We start from the raw sequence: 14,289 nt of genomic DNA on the forward strand, positions 1-14,289 counted from the left end.
AACCAAAGCACCAAGACTGTGTTGGGTGTTTCTGAGACTTCTGTTGTCAATGTAATTTATCTGAGTCTCTTCACCTTAGCCTCATGATGACTCTTCAGACAAGGGCAAAAAGCAGCCACATCCTTCACCAAAGTACTACAAAAACAGTCCCTAGGCCACATACTAAAGTTGTTTTCCACTGAAATGTCTTGGGCTAGGTTTGCACAGTTCAATCACTCACAGCAACAAAGTCTTCCATATTCCTACTAGGATGGCCCATTAAACCCCATTTAAAGCATTCCACTGCTTTCCAAATCCAAAGTCCCCAAATCCACATTCTTCCAAACAAAAGCATGGCCAGGCCTATCACAGCAATACCCCAGTCTCTGGTAACAAATTCTGTCTTAGGGTTTTATGCTGTGAACCAACAGCATGACCAAGGCAATTTTTTTTTTTTTTTTTTTTTTTTTTTGTTTTTTTTGAGACAGGGTTTCTCTGTATAGCCCTGGCTGTCCTGGAACTCACTTTGTAGACCAGGCTGGCCTCAAACTCAGAAATCCGCCTGCCTCTGCCTCCTGAGTGCTGGGATTAAAGGCGTGCACCACCACACCCGGCTCAACCAAGGCAATTCTTATAAGCACAATATTTAATTAAGACTGACTTACAGGTTCAGCGGCTCAGTCCATTATCATCAAGGCAGGAGCATGGCAGCATCTGGAAAAGCATGGTGCAGGCAGAGCTGAAAGTTCTACATCTTCATCTGAAGACTGCTAGCAGAATACTGACTTCTAGGCAGCTACAGTGACACACCTACTCCCACAAGGCAACACCTACTCCTACAAGGCTACACCTACTCCAACAAGGCCACACCTACTCCAACAAGGCCACACCTCCTAATAGTGCCACTCCCTGGACCAAAGCAACTATCATAGTTCGAATATTATGTTTTGGATACTCAGTTATCTGAATTGATTCAGCTTGTCAACAACAGCGAATATTTTAATGTTCACTTTCAAAATTATTTTCTCTGTTTTAAGGCTATAATATAATTATGTCATTTCTCACTCCCATTTTTCCCTCCAAACCTTTCTACACTCCCCTCCTGGATCTCTTAATTTTCCCTTTTAATTTTCACAGTAATCCTAGAGATTTGATATTGAACTACAGCATGTTATCAACTGCCTGTTGTAGGTTGTTTCCTGAATATTTGAGAAGCAAGTGTTATGAAAAAGCATAGTTTTCATATTTTTAGTATTTAATTACTAATGTGGCTTGAGAGTCCAGTGCAGGATCCCATATTTGAACAGTAGTCCCACCTGGTGTTTAGGGATATTGTTGACTCTGTGGGACTGGAGTCACAGCATATTTGGGATGGATCAATAAGAATAGGAATTGAGATTTATAGTTTCCTGTGCATTTTTTTTCAAATTCATCAAGATGTAAATAAGCTATGCCTTATGCTCCTGTGTTCATGGACTGAGCCCCTTCAGCTATCATACCTTCCCCAGCAAAGTGTGGGGAGCTTTTGAACCAAAATAAACCTCTTCTCCCTTAAACTACTTCTGTCAGGTACTTTGTTGTAGCATTGAGAAAAGTAACTAAATATAATTGCAGAGAAGCTCTTGTGCCAAACACAGCAATTTTTTTTTAATTTTGACAATGTGCAAATCTAGTGTAATTTTCTATATGAGCAATTAGAGAAATACTGTCAGCACTGAAATTTTGTTGTGCTTTGTGCATTAAATGAGGCTAACAAACTGTTTATTTGCCTTTGTTTGGGGAAGGACAGAAAGACTAGGCCTTTAAAGAACAGAAACTGGGTGCTTTGGGCTTCATTGTGGTTGTTCTTTCCTCTAAGCTGTGATTTTCTCTCATCTCTGAGGCCAAGCAAAATCGCAGCACTTAAATTAAAGGAGAAAGCTTATCTCACAGAAGATGAATTTAAGCCCTAGAGTGTTTTCTCCATTGTTTTCCAAGTCTAAGGCTTGTGTTGATCATTTCTGAGCACCACCACCAGAATGAAAATGTAAATATATTCAAAGTAGTAGAAACACCATCAGGCTTTCTGTGCTATAAAGTGCTTTAAGTGTGAACATCTGTAAATGCACACCCCAATGATATAATCTGGATCTTTAAATAAAAGGCAATTAATGTAGAAATGATTACATCAAATAAAAAGTTATAGATAAGTTTTATGTTTTTGAGAAATTTACATCCATGATTAATGTTCAAATCTTTAACTCTCTCCTCCCTCTGCCATAAAGCTTGTCTTAGGTACATTTCTATTGCTATGATAAGATCACATGACCAAGGCACCTTACAGAAGAAATGGTTTATTGGGGTTTCTGAGACAGAGTCCATGACCTAGTGACAGGAAGCATGTCAGCAAGCAGGTAATCATGCTTCTGGAGCAGAAACTGATACTTACAAACTTGATCCACAAGCACAAGGTAGAGAACAATAACTGGGAATGACATGGGCTTTTGAAGCCCCAAAGCCTACTCCCTAGTCACATTCCTCCAACAAAGCCACATCATCTAATCTTTCTCATACAGTTCTACCAACAGGGGACCTAACATTCAAATCTATGAGTCTCTGGGGGCCACTCTTATTCAAACCAACCCATTTCTCTCCCTGACCCTCATAATTTTGTAGTCATAACATAGTGCAATATTCATTTAGTCCAACTTCAGTGGTCTCTATCAGCTTCTACAGTTTAAACACTGTTTTGGAGTACAAAGTCTAATGACTCTTCTGAAACTTGAAACCTTCCCTTAACTGTAAAATCCAAAAGCAAATTACATGCTCCAAATATTTTAATTGATTATTTTTGACCATTATATATATTATAAATATATGGATTTTATATTATTTATTTAATGTGGATTAACTAAGTTCTGAAAGCAAAACTCAATGTAATAAAAAATACTAGCTATGTTACCATATCCTTGTCTTCCTTAATTACCCTATTTGTACAATACCAGTGTCATAGAATTTGTATTTTTAAAATATGTATGATACTTCATTCATTAATTATAGTTTAGCTTTCCATTTAAGAATCCCTTTTTTTCAAATTTCTACTTATTTCTGTTTCTTTTTCTACTACCGTCATAATACATTATCACAAATTTATTTGACTTAACATATATGTATTAACCTATGGTTCTCTGGGAACAAATATCAGACAAATTTCAAGTTTATGTTCAGTTGTAGAGATTGACCAAGCTTGGCCTTTTATTTCATTCCTCTATGTCTAAAAAGGATAATTATGCACACCATTTCTCCTCTTCCTTTTTCTCCTCTTCCTCCTCCTCTCCTCCTCCTTTTTTCCTCCTCTCCCCCCCCATTCGCCTCCCCTTCTTCCTCCTTCCCCTCCGTCTCCCTAGCACTCTCCTTCTTCTCCTCCTCCTTCTTTATCATTTTGAAGAAGCACTTGTGATAATACTAGGACATTCTTCCTATATAGTATATTTTATTTTATTTGTTAAATTTCATTTAACATAAAATTACACATTAAGGAGTTTTATCTCTAGGTTAATTTTTATTTGTTGTTTTTTTGTTTTGTTTTGTTTTTTGTTTTTCAAGACAGGGTTTCTCTGTATAGTCCTGGCTGTCCAGGAACTCACTCTGTAGACCATGGTGGACTTGAATTCAGAAAATCGCCTGCCTCTGCCTTCTAAGTGCTGGGATTAAAGGCGTGTGCCACCACACCCAGCTGTTTTTTTTGTTTGTTTGTTTTTGTTTTTGTTTTTTTTAATTGAATGTAACAACCACCCAGCTATTTTAAAAAATTCTTTGAAAATCATAGAAGAAAAAGCTTGAAACACTTTCCTAGCATCTTCTTTCCCAGTTGAAGTCTGACAATGAGAGACTCTGACCTAAGACTGAGAAAGTGGCTCCAGTCAGTCTAGGAAGGGAGTTTCAGAGTCACAGGGGCTTCCTGCTAAGCAGTTGAGCAACCTCCACTTCTATGGCAGAGCCGGTTAGATAAAATCACAACAGATTTCTAGCACATAGGTCACTGACAGAAAGAAAAAAACACCTGGAAGCCAAACTGAAAAACAGATTTAAAACCACACAAAGGAACTCAAGAGTAGGAGGGGAAACTGGGAAAGGGGATAACATTTGAAATGTAAAATAAATAAAATATCCAGTAAAAAAAAAAATTAGGCTATAGAACTTAACAGAGAATTCACAACATAGGAACCTAATCTTGAATATCTGAGAAGCACTTGAAATGTTCAAAGTCCTTAGTCATCAGGGAAATGCAAATCGAAAGGGCCCTGAGAGTCCACCTTATTCCAATCAAAATGACTAAGATTTAAAACTCAGGTGACAGTACATGCTGGCAAGGATGTGGAGAAAGAGGAACACTCTTCCTTTGTTCGTAGGATTCCAAACTGGTACAACCACTCTGGAAATCAATCTGGAGGTTCCTCAGAAAATTGAAAATAGATCTAGCTGAAGACCCAGCAATACCACTCTTAGGCATATACTCAAAAGACACCCCACCATGCCACAGGGGCACCTGTTGGACTATGTTCATAGTGGCCTTATTTGTGATAGCCAGGAAGCTACAAACAGCCCAGATGTCCCATGACAGAAGAATGGATACAGAAAACATGGTTGATACACACAGTGGAGTACTACTTGGCTATTAAGAAAGAGGACATCCTGAATTTTGCAGGCAAATGACTGGAAATAGAAAATATCATCCTGAGTGAGGTAACTCAGACACAAAAGGACATGCATAGTAGTATATACTCACTAATAAACTAATGTTAGCCCCCCAAAATATAGAATACTCAGGACATATTCCACAGAACTCAAGAAGATTAACAAGCAGTAGGGCCCAAGTAAGAATGTCTCAATCCCACTTTGGGAGAGCAATCACGGGAGGGGGGGCAGAGAAAAGGAGAGACCTGCTTAGGAAAGGGGACAAGGAGGGGAAAGGGGGAACCTGATCAGGTATTGGGTGGGGTGAACCAGGACGGAAGACCTAAGGGCCAGCAGAAAGAATGGAAACAGGCAACCTCAGGAGGTAGGAGTTGGGGGGACCTGGAAGGTGAGAGACTCTCAGGACTCAATGGGAAGGACCTTACGACAGGGTGTCAAGTGAGGGATGGGGTTGCCATCCCATAGTCAAAAACTCTGACCCAGGATTGTTCCTGTCTGAAGGAACTTCAGGGACAAAAAAATGGAGATCAGCCTGAGGGCAAGGAGGTCCAGTGACTGGCCCAAATTGGAATCCAGCTTAAGGGGAGGCCACAAGGCCTCACACTATTAATGATATTATGGTGTGCTTCTCATGACTGCCCTCCGAAAGGCCCAACAAATAGCTGAGTGAGTCAGATGCAGATATTTGCATCCATCCAATGGACAGAAGCTGCTGACCCCCGTAGTTGAATTAGGGAAATCTGGAAGAAGCTGAGTAGGAGGGTAACCCCATAGGAAAACGAGCTGTCTCAACTGACCTGGACCCCTGAGATCTCTCAGACAATGAGCCACCAACCAGGCAGTGTATACCATCTGATATGAGATCTCTGACATGTATACAGCAGAGGACTGCCTGGACTGGACTCAGTGAGAGAAGATGCACCTAACCCTCAGGAGACTGGAGGCCCCAGGGAATGCTGAGGACTGGTGGGGTGCAGTTGTGGGGGTGGGGACATCCTCTTGGAGACAGGTCGGGGGGAGGAGGTATGGGTGTGGAACAGTCAGAGGTTGAACCAGGAGGGGGATAAAGTCTGGACTATAAAAAAAAGATTAATAAAAAACATAAAAATAAAGATAAAATAAAAATAAAATAAAATAAAATGATTTTTTTTCTCTTTTAATACATTCCTGAGGTGCATTTCAGGTCTTTATGCAGTCTAATATGCTTCCAGGTGGAGAACACACACTTTGTTCAGAAGTCAGAAGAAATTATTGGGGGTCACAGGCTAATTTTTTGTATGTGTGTGGAATCTGTGAAAAAGGAAAGACAAGACAAACATTTTTCGAGTGGTTTGTGGTATTATGAATAAACTTTGTCCCCATAGGCTCCAAGGTAATTCCACTAATTTGAAAAAATTAGGACACGAGACTTTGTTGAAATAGCTGTGGCCTTGTTGGAGGGAGTGTGTCACTGGTATAGGTTGTGAGGTTTCAAATGCTCAAGCCAAGCAGATTGTCTCTCCGTACTCCCCACTGCCTGTCAATCCACTATACTTTTTCAGAATCCTTTGAAAGAGTGAACATAAAGTTGTGTCTCCTCGGTTCTGAAGAAGGGGATATTTTCTAGAATTTTGAAAGACAGAGAGGAAATGGTTTGGTAAAAGATGGAAGGATGTAGGGAGTGAAGGGTTCTGGGAAGGCGAAGAGAAATAGAAGGGGGAGGAGGAAGAAGAGGGAGAAAAGGAGGAGGGTGAGAGAGATTGATTTATAATGTTCAGCAACTGTGTTAAACTAGCTATTTCAAGGCAGAAGGCAAGGATATATTTAGAATGTTTCCAATTAACATACACCATTATTTACTAAAATTTTATTTAACTATAGAGTTTGTTAATTTAGTACTTTTAATTTAAAGGAGTCTCACACTGTTTCTTGGCACTTTGATAAGCATCAAAGATGAAAGACACTTACTCATTCCTGATTTTATTTTATTTTATTTTTTTTTATTTTTGTCTCCAGAGGTTATTAAGTTTTTCAGATTTACCTTCTAGATAAAGCAGTCCTTGGGTATGCTCAGTTAAGATGGTGACGTAAGTTTGGATATGCCGAATGGCCATGATCTTTGTCTTAAAAATAGACTTCTGAACATCATTCTCTGACCTCTGTGCACACTGCTTTCCCAACCATGTATGAGCACATGCTTGTGTAAAAAAAAAAAAAAAGTGCATGAAATTTCAAAAAAATGTTCTCTAAAGCTACTTTTTATTCTGAGAGGCATATCTCAATGCAAATGTGCTATTTATACCTCTCTGGTAATCACGAGAACAAGACATATCTTTTTAATGTTTATTTCAAGATATTTGACAGTCTGGCTGCTAGGTATATACTGAGACAAAACTTAGAGCATGGGAAAGTGGACATAGCAAGAAGCTATGCATCCATTGCCCTCAGGCCTGTGTTTTTGACACATGGTGTAATCCAAACCACCATAATGAAGTTAATGACCCTGAGAGGAGTCATAGGGACTACCTGCTTTTGCCTTTAACACCTTTACACAGATCTGAAGGAACATCACAGGCCAGTTAATGGGGACAAAGAGAATGAGGAAGTCTACCTGCACCCGTGAACAGGGTGAGTGGTGACAGGAAGTCTGATGGGTCTTGACAAATGGTATGTGAGCCGTACTTCACCCAAATGCTATTTAACCAACCACTCAATTCTATATATGTTGTCTACTGGTACTGATTTTGAATTCTGCTTCCCCACTGCTCTCTGTTAGCCATCCTTAACTGCCTGTCTCTTCTAAATGAAAACTTGTATATGCTGCTTTACAAAATTACTGCTTAGCTCTTGATATTTTCTAATAAACCATTTCCTGCTTTCCAAGATCAAAGGGCTCCCCAGAGATCACTGGTGCCTGTTGTATCTGCTTTACTTCATCCTGTTTTGTTTTGTTTTGTTTTGTTTTCAGGAACGGGACAAAGCTAGTCTTGGCTTCCAAACTGTTCTAATTTGGTTGAGACACCGATAGCCAGCACAGTGATTGTTTTCTGGTCAGTTTGAGGTTGTTTTCTGTATGCCTTGCATCCAAACTGTGTGGTGTCTTCAGCTACTGGCCTTTACCATTTAGTTATGATAGGCAACCAAGAGCAATTGCAGTAACACTGTATTGTTTTATGTGTCTCTGGGGTTGCCCTGACCAATAACTGTTAAGGAGGTATCCCATGCCTGGCACTGGGATTTTCATTTAATATCCCATGTTTTCAAGGAGTAGCACTGTCTATCCATAATTCCATTTTTTATACATTATATTTTTATTATTTAGCTTACAAAGTAATTGCTTTCTATTAGGCTTCTTTGTGTATTCTCACCTGTATTCTCTCCTCTCTCTAGTCTTCCCATCCCACTTAAAGGAGCTTCTTTTCTAGTGGGAGCATTAATAGGACTGGAGACGACAAGGAGTCATAATCCCCCCCCCACCCCCTCTTTTCCTCCTTGATTTCTTTTCGACCACTGGGAGCCTTCCTTTTATCTATACTTGGGTTATGGGCTATGGTTCTGGCTCTCTCTTCCTTATTATCCTCCCATTCCCATGGATGTTATTTCTCTTCTATTTTCAAGGAATAACTAAAAAGACTGCTTTCAAAGATACTTTGTCATTTTTATTTCATCAGCGATTATTTTTCAAAGAAGTTTTTTGGTATGGTCGAAGCTAGAACATCATAGACAATTGGAAAATATTTTTGGTCACACTGTGCAGCCACTTCTTTCAATTATTATCAAAACACCTGTCTCTCAAGATCCTTTCCTTTGCCAGACATCTGGGGAGCCCCTCCTCTGGACAAAGCCAAGCCCTTCTGCTACACTGTCTTATATTTGAAAGTGGAGACAAGTGATAATGTTGACATTTAATATGATGTATACTATATAGATAATTGAAATAGGGTGGGAGCCATAAATTGCTGATAGAGAAGACAATTCACACATAGATGTGATAGCTGGGAAGCCTTTTCTCAAAGCAGTGTAAAAATGAGTTAGGCTGCTAAAAGGGAAATAGGATAGGTAGAATGGCAGAGTTTCCAAGATGAGGCCAGAACTACTTGATATGTGTGGAAATCCATAGGCAGGGCAGCAATAGAACCTAACAGGAGGCCAGGTGAAGATAGCAAGGAGAAGCAGGACCTTGTAAGTTATGACCAAGAGTTTGCTTTTTACTGGGAAAAGCAGAGGGGGAAAAACTACTGGAAGGTCTTGAACAGGAAAGTGAAAGGGTCTAACTCACCTTTTAAAAGTGTTCTGGGCTACTTTCTGTAGAGAGTACATGCTATAAAAGGGGAAGGTTGGCAGCTAAGGGATTAGATGTAGCAGACTTCCCGAAGAAGGCTGGGATCAGGGTAGCAGATAGGACCAGAATTGATTGAATTTGGAGATATATTTTTAAAAGCAGACCCATTGTGTATCAGCTCAATGATCCAGAATGAAACTTAGTTATCAACAACTAATCACATTCAAACTAAGCAGACAGAATTAGTTTACAGTGCTCATGGTAGTTAACTACACAGGAAAAAAGGCACTCATAAACAGGACATGATAAGAATCAAAGATAGGATGTTTACAAGTAGACACCCTGTATACATTTTGTAAATCTTTTTTGGGAGCAGGACATTCTTTTTTATTTTTTATTTTTTATTAAATTTATTTATGTTTTCATTTTAAATCCCAATATCAACCCTCTCTTCTCCTCCCAGTGTCCCCTCTCTTACGTCCTTCCTCCATTCCACCTTCCCTTCTCTTTTGAGAGTAAAAATCCTCACAAAATAACATCCTCCTCCTTCACACACATGTCACACTCTCTCCAAATAAGGACAGACAAGGCACGCAAGCAGCAGACACGGGGACAGCCCTTGCTACAGTTGTTGGGGAGACACCAAGAAGACCAGGCTACACATCTGCTACATGTATGTAGGGAGGCCTAGGTCCAGCCTGTGCTTGCTCTTTGGATGGTCTTTGCAAATCTTGTTAACGAAATTGCTTCTCAAAGAGAAGTCTTTTGTTGAATATTATTTATTTATTTATTTATTTATTTATTTATTTATTTATTTATTTAATGAAAGTGAATCCACCTGTGAGTCTTGGAACCCAAATGACTTCCTGCACGGTGGCCCACAGAGTCAGCATTATTTTTCTGAGTGAGATCTAAATGAGCAAGTAACTGTGTTAACCAACCAGACACTCCCACCCCCAGAGCTCCCAGGGACTAAACCACCAACCAAAGGGTACACATGGAGGGACCCATGGCTCCAGACCCATGTGTAGCAGAGGATGGCTTTGTCAGGCATCAATAGGAGGAGAGACCCTTGGTCCTGTGAAGGCTGGAGACCACAGTGTAGGGGAATTCGAGGGCGGGGAGGTGGGAGTGGGTGGGGAGGTGGGAGTGGGTGGGTGGGTGGTGGAACAACCTCATAGACGCAGGGGGAGGGGAGGATGGAATAGGGAGTTTGGGGGGAGGAAGGGGGAAAAGGGGATACCATTTGAAATGTAAATAAAGAAAATATCCAATAAAAAGTTAAAAAAAATAGAAAAGAAAAAAAAAACTATGTTAAGAAAGGATCACTTTAAAGAAGCCGATGGCCACAGGCCCACAAAGGAACACTATTGGATGAACAGGCTGACTGTAGAAAAGTTTCAGCTGGAGCAGGCCAGCCCTGAGGGCTGAGCATCTGTTCTCCACTGTGGCAAGCTTTGCTCCCTCAGCCTTCCTTCTTCCAGGAGGAAGAACTGGCGGGAGCCCGCGGCGATGCTCCTGGGTCACGCCCTCCTCTTCTTCAGCCACGTCCACTCTGGCCACCAGTCCCACCCTGACCACACCCCCACCCCATCCCGCACCCTTCCCAGCCACACCTTCCTTACCGCACTGCGCTAGCGCACAGGTTTGTAAAGTGACACTGTGGGTGGAGCTTCTGCCACTGGCTGGGACCCCTCCCTTTATTGCCCAGGGTCCGCACTCCTCTGAGGACCCGCACTTTCTGCTCAGCCTCTCTGTGCTGCTCCGTGGAGCCGAGCCGAGCCGAGACCTACACCGACACCGTCCAAGCCATTAGCCATGGTGGAAGAGCTGCTGTCGCTTCTGCACGCGCTTCTGGACAGGCACCACGCCCTGTGCATCGAGAACCACCAGCTCCTGAAGCAGCTGCGACTGTTGGTGTGTGAGCGGGCCAGGCTGCTGCGCCAGGTATGTCCGCCGAGCTGTCCGGTGCCCTACCCCTCGCGGTTTAGCGGCGAGAGTGGCCGGCTCCCTGAGTTTATCATGCAGACCATGTCTTACATGCTTGTGAATGAGGAGCACTTCTGCAATGATGCCATGAAAGTGGCGTTCTTGATCAGCCTCCTCTCCGGGGAAGCTGAGGAGTGGGTGATGCCTTACATCGAGTCAAATAGCTATGTCCTAGGTGATTATCAGGCCTTTGTTGATGAGATGAAGCAGTATTTTGGCTGGGGGACCGACGACGAAGATGATGGTGATGATGATGATGATGAAGAGGAAGAAATGGAGGAAGATCACTAGTCCGGAGCTCCCTTAGGCCTAGAGGTGGGGGCCTTCACGCCTTCTCATTCCAACCCCCCACCCGCCATTCCTGCTGCCTCAACCTCTCCCTTTGCAAAGCCACCCTCTTCCCTGCCAGTCTGTTTGCTCCATCATTCCCTTCAGGACTTGTCTTTGTTCCAGTTACCTGCTGTGAGTTGGGCCTGGACCTTGCTCTGAAACTGACTTTGGCCTCAGGCACTTATCCTAATCTGAACTCTGTTTTGAGTTCCAGCCATTTTCCAGGTCCCTATTAGAACTGGTCCGACCACCTGCATTCCTGCTGCTGACATCCACTGGAACTCAGGCCAGACCTCCATCTGCCCAGAAGCAGATTACTGACATTTCACCTCCACTCGCCGAATTTCATCTGAAGCCATCCACTTTTCAAGATAAGGACCAAGTAGATGATGGAGTTGCTACTACACCCATTCAGACTCTGTTTTGGACTGCTCACTAAGCCTTGAAGGGGCCAGCCAGTCTTTACAGACTGGTTAGTTCTGTACATACTTCCAGGTTCCACATCTGCCTGACCAGACTGCTGCAGGAACCTGATGTGCCTGCCGGACAGTTAAAATGTTGACATTTCTTTTCTCCTATGCATCAGTTTTGCACAGCACTTTTCCTTTCAGAACTGCAGCAGTCTCACAGATGTGTACATGTGGACAAGGACTACTAAAATAAAAGCAAACGGACAGGGATTCAGCCCAGATCCTCTCTAGTACTTGAAAAAAAAAATGTAATTCTTTGCAATAAATATCAAGCACTGCAAAACTAGAAGCAAAAGGTTGTCTTTTCATGGTTAATTGCTGCCATTGGCTATTGCAACTCGCCTCCATTATTTCATTGAGGCTGGGGAACTTGGTTCAATTTCTCACTTTCATTTTTAGGCTCCAGAGGGCCCTGTCATAGGGTTTGAAAAGCTTTGGTGAAGGAGCGTTGTCTGGAGCTTCCAAGGTGGCATATAAAGGGTGACTGGGTAGGGGGCCTGTCATCTTAAATTAGGTCGCTTTGGAGAAATAAAGGGGCATTATTAGTATTTAGACTGACAGTGGAGGCATATTACTGGGCACAGTGAAGTTTTCTAACATGGCAGGGAAGTTTTATCCATTGTCCTTTCCTGTGAGTGGCCACTGGCAAGATGCTTATGTCTCCTGAGCTAGAACCTCGGCTGGAGTTTGAGTTGACATCTCCCAGAAAGTCCAGAGGGTAGGTACTGAGAATTATCTGCACAGCTTTGTCTGTGTCAGTCCATTATGTTACCTTGCTGAAATGAACTTGGTAAAGGAGTATACACTGTATATAATGGGAAGGAAATAATGGGAAGATCTAAGGTTTCCTGAATCTGCCTTAATGTCATTTTACTGGTTTGAAAGCCAATTCAGACATAGAACGTTTAATTAATTTAAATAATACATCATGGTTTAAGAGTTTCAGGCATGACCACACTTATTTATTAAACTGCTAAACCTTGGGGAGGATGAAATGAGGGACGCTGGTTATCATATGAGTAACCTGACAGGTGTGGGTTAAATCAGATCCTGTCCACAGGCATTTGGAGCAATGCCAGCTACATTTTCAGCACCACATAAGCATGGGTAGTTCCTTCCAGGCCTTGGCAGCAAGGCTCAGCCAGCAGCATGCTTGCTTGAGACTGGCTTTAAAAGGAATATGTCAAGTTTACCAGGAACTGAGAAGAGTGGAAATAAAACTGTGACAGGGACCCATTCTCTCTTTGGGACTCTTACAAGATGCCAGCAAGACAAGCGTATTATCTGGTAAATACACAAAGATCAAAGTGGGATTCTTTTTCAGGTCTTAGGACACTTACTTTTTGGAGGGTGGAGACAGATGGGGATAGGGAAGACTCAACAAAGAGGCCAAGGTCTGGGTGGAAATGGAACTCTTCCAGAGCTGCTGTGCCCAATGCTGATGAATAAAGAGGACTGTAGTGATTTGGGTTTCAGTTATCACATTACCTCTTCTCATGGGATAAGATATGCTTGGAAGAGAAACAGATACACTTTGAAGACACAGCATATATGAGGCTATAGAATCACGATTTCTTCCTCACCAGAAAGATGATGGGCTACTGGTGAACAAGAATTAAGGAAAAGAGTCAATGAGAATAAAATCAAGATATTCAGTCCAAATTTAAGATCCAGGTAAGCAGGGAGGAGCTAGGAAACATTGGTAAATGCAGAGTCATTGAGCTCATGATGGTTCCATAGCAACATGATTCCATGAAGCTATGAGGATACCTGGGCCAAAACTATAAGGGTGACTGGATACAGTTCAGAGTAAGGGAAAGAAGTGTTCTTGAGTAGATCTGGGATGAAACCTTCTATGATAAAAGTTGAGGATATATAGGGTCTGTCTATCCCAAAGCCAAGCAAGTACATTCTCTGTGGGGAAGGGAGGGGTCCCTGCTTAGGGAGATTGCCATGACAAAATAGTATTTTTTTAAAAAAATACTATTAGATATTTTCTTCATTTACATTTCAAATGCTATTCCTTTCCTAGTTTTCTCTCCAAAAGTCCCCTATACAGTCCCCCAACCCTGCTCCCCAATCTATCCACTCCCACTTCCTGGTCCAGGCAGTACTGGACTGGGGCATATGATCTTCATAGGACGAAGGGCCTCTTCTCCCATTGATGGCCAACTAGGCCATCCTCTGACATGTGCAACTAGAGACACAAGCTCTGGGGGGTACTGGTTAGTTCATATTGTTGTTCCTCTTATAAGTTTGCAGACCCTTTTAGCTCCTTGGGTTCTATTTCTAGCTCCTTCATTGGGGGCCCTGTGTTCCAATCAATGGATGACTGTGAGCATCCACTTCTGTATTTGCCAGGCACTGGCATGGCCTCACAAGAGAGAGCTATAACAGGGTCCTCTCAGAAAAATCTTGCTGACATATGCAGTACTGTCTGGGTTTGGTGGTTGTTTATGGTATGGATCCCAGGGTGGGGCAGTCTCTGCATGGTCCTTCCCTCTATCTCAGCTCCGAACTTTGTCTCTGTAACTCCTTCCACGGGTATTTTGTTCCCCATTCTAAGAAGGAACAAAGTATCCA

At 42.2% G+C, this 14,289-nt stretch overlaps 1 protein-coding gene across 1 annotated transcript; it reads left to right on the forward strand.

Annotated features, from left to right (window-relative positions):
* The first annotated feature begins 10,535 nt into the window (after positions 1–10,535).
* Positions 10,536–11,992, forward strand: Ldoc1 (LDOC1 regulator of NFKB signaling). The gene has a single exon (XM_021188697.1). The coding sequence runs from the start codon at positions 10,736–10,738 to the stop codon at positions 11,195–11,197; it is 462 nt and encodes a 153-aa protein (XP_021044356.1). The 5' UTR covers positions 10,536–10,735; the 3' UTR covers positions 11,198–11,992.
* Positions 11,993–14,289: the final 2,297 nt, after the last annotated feature.

This window comes from Mus pahari, chromosome X (genome assembly GCF_900095145.1).
Source record: "Mus pahari chromosome X, PAHARI_EIJ_v1.1, whole genome shotgun sequence".
In the NCBI taxonomy this organism is placed as follows: Eukaryota; Metazoa; Chordata; class Mammalia; order Rodentia; family Muridae; genus Mus; species Mus pahari.

Excerpts from the sequence above, each read along its gene's own strand:
- Ldoc1 (XM_021188697.1), top strand. The coding sequence starts at position 10,736 with ATGGTGGAAGAGCTGCTGTCGCTTCTGCACGCGCTTCTGGACAGGCAC.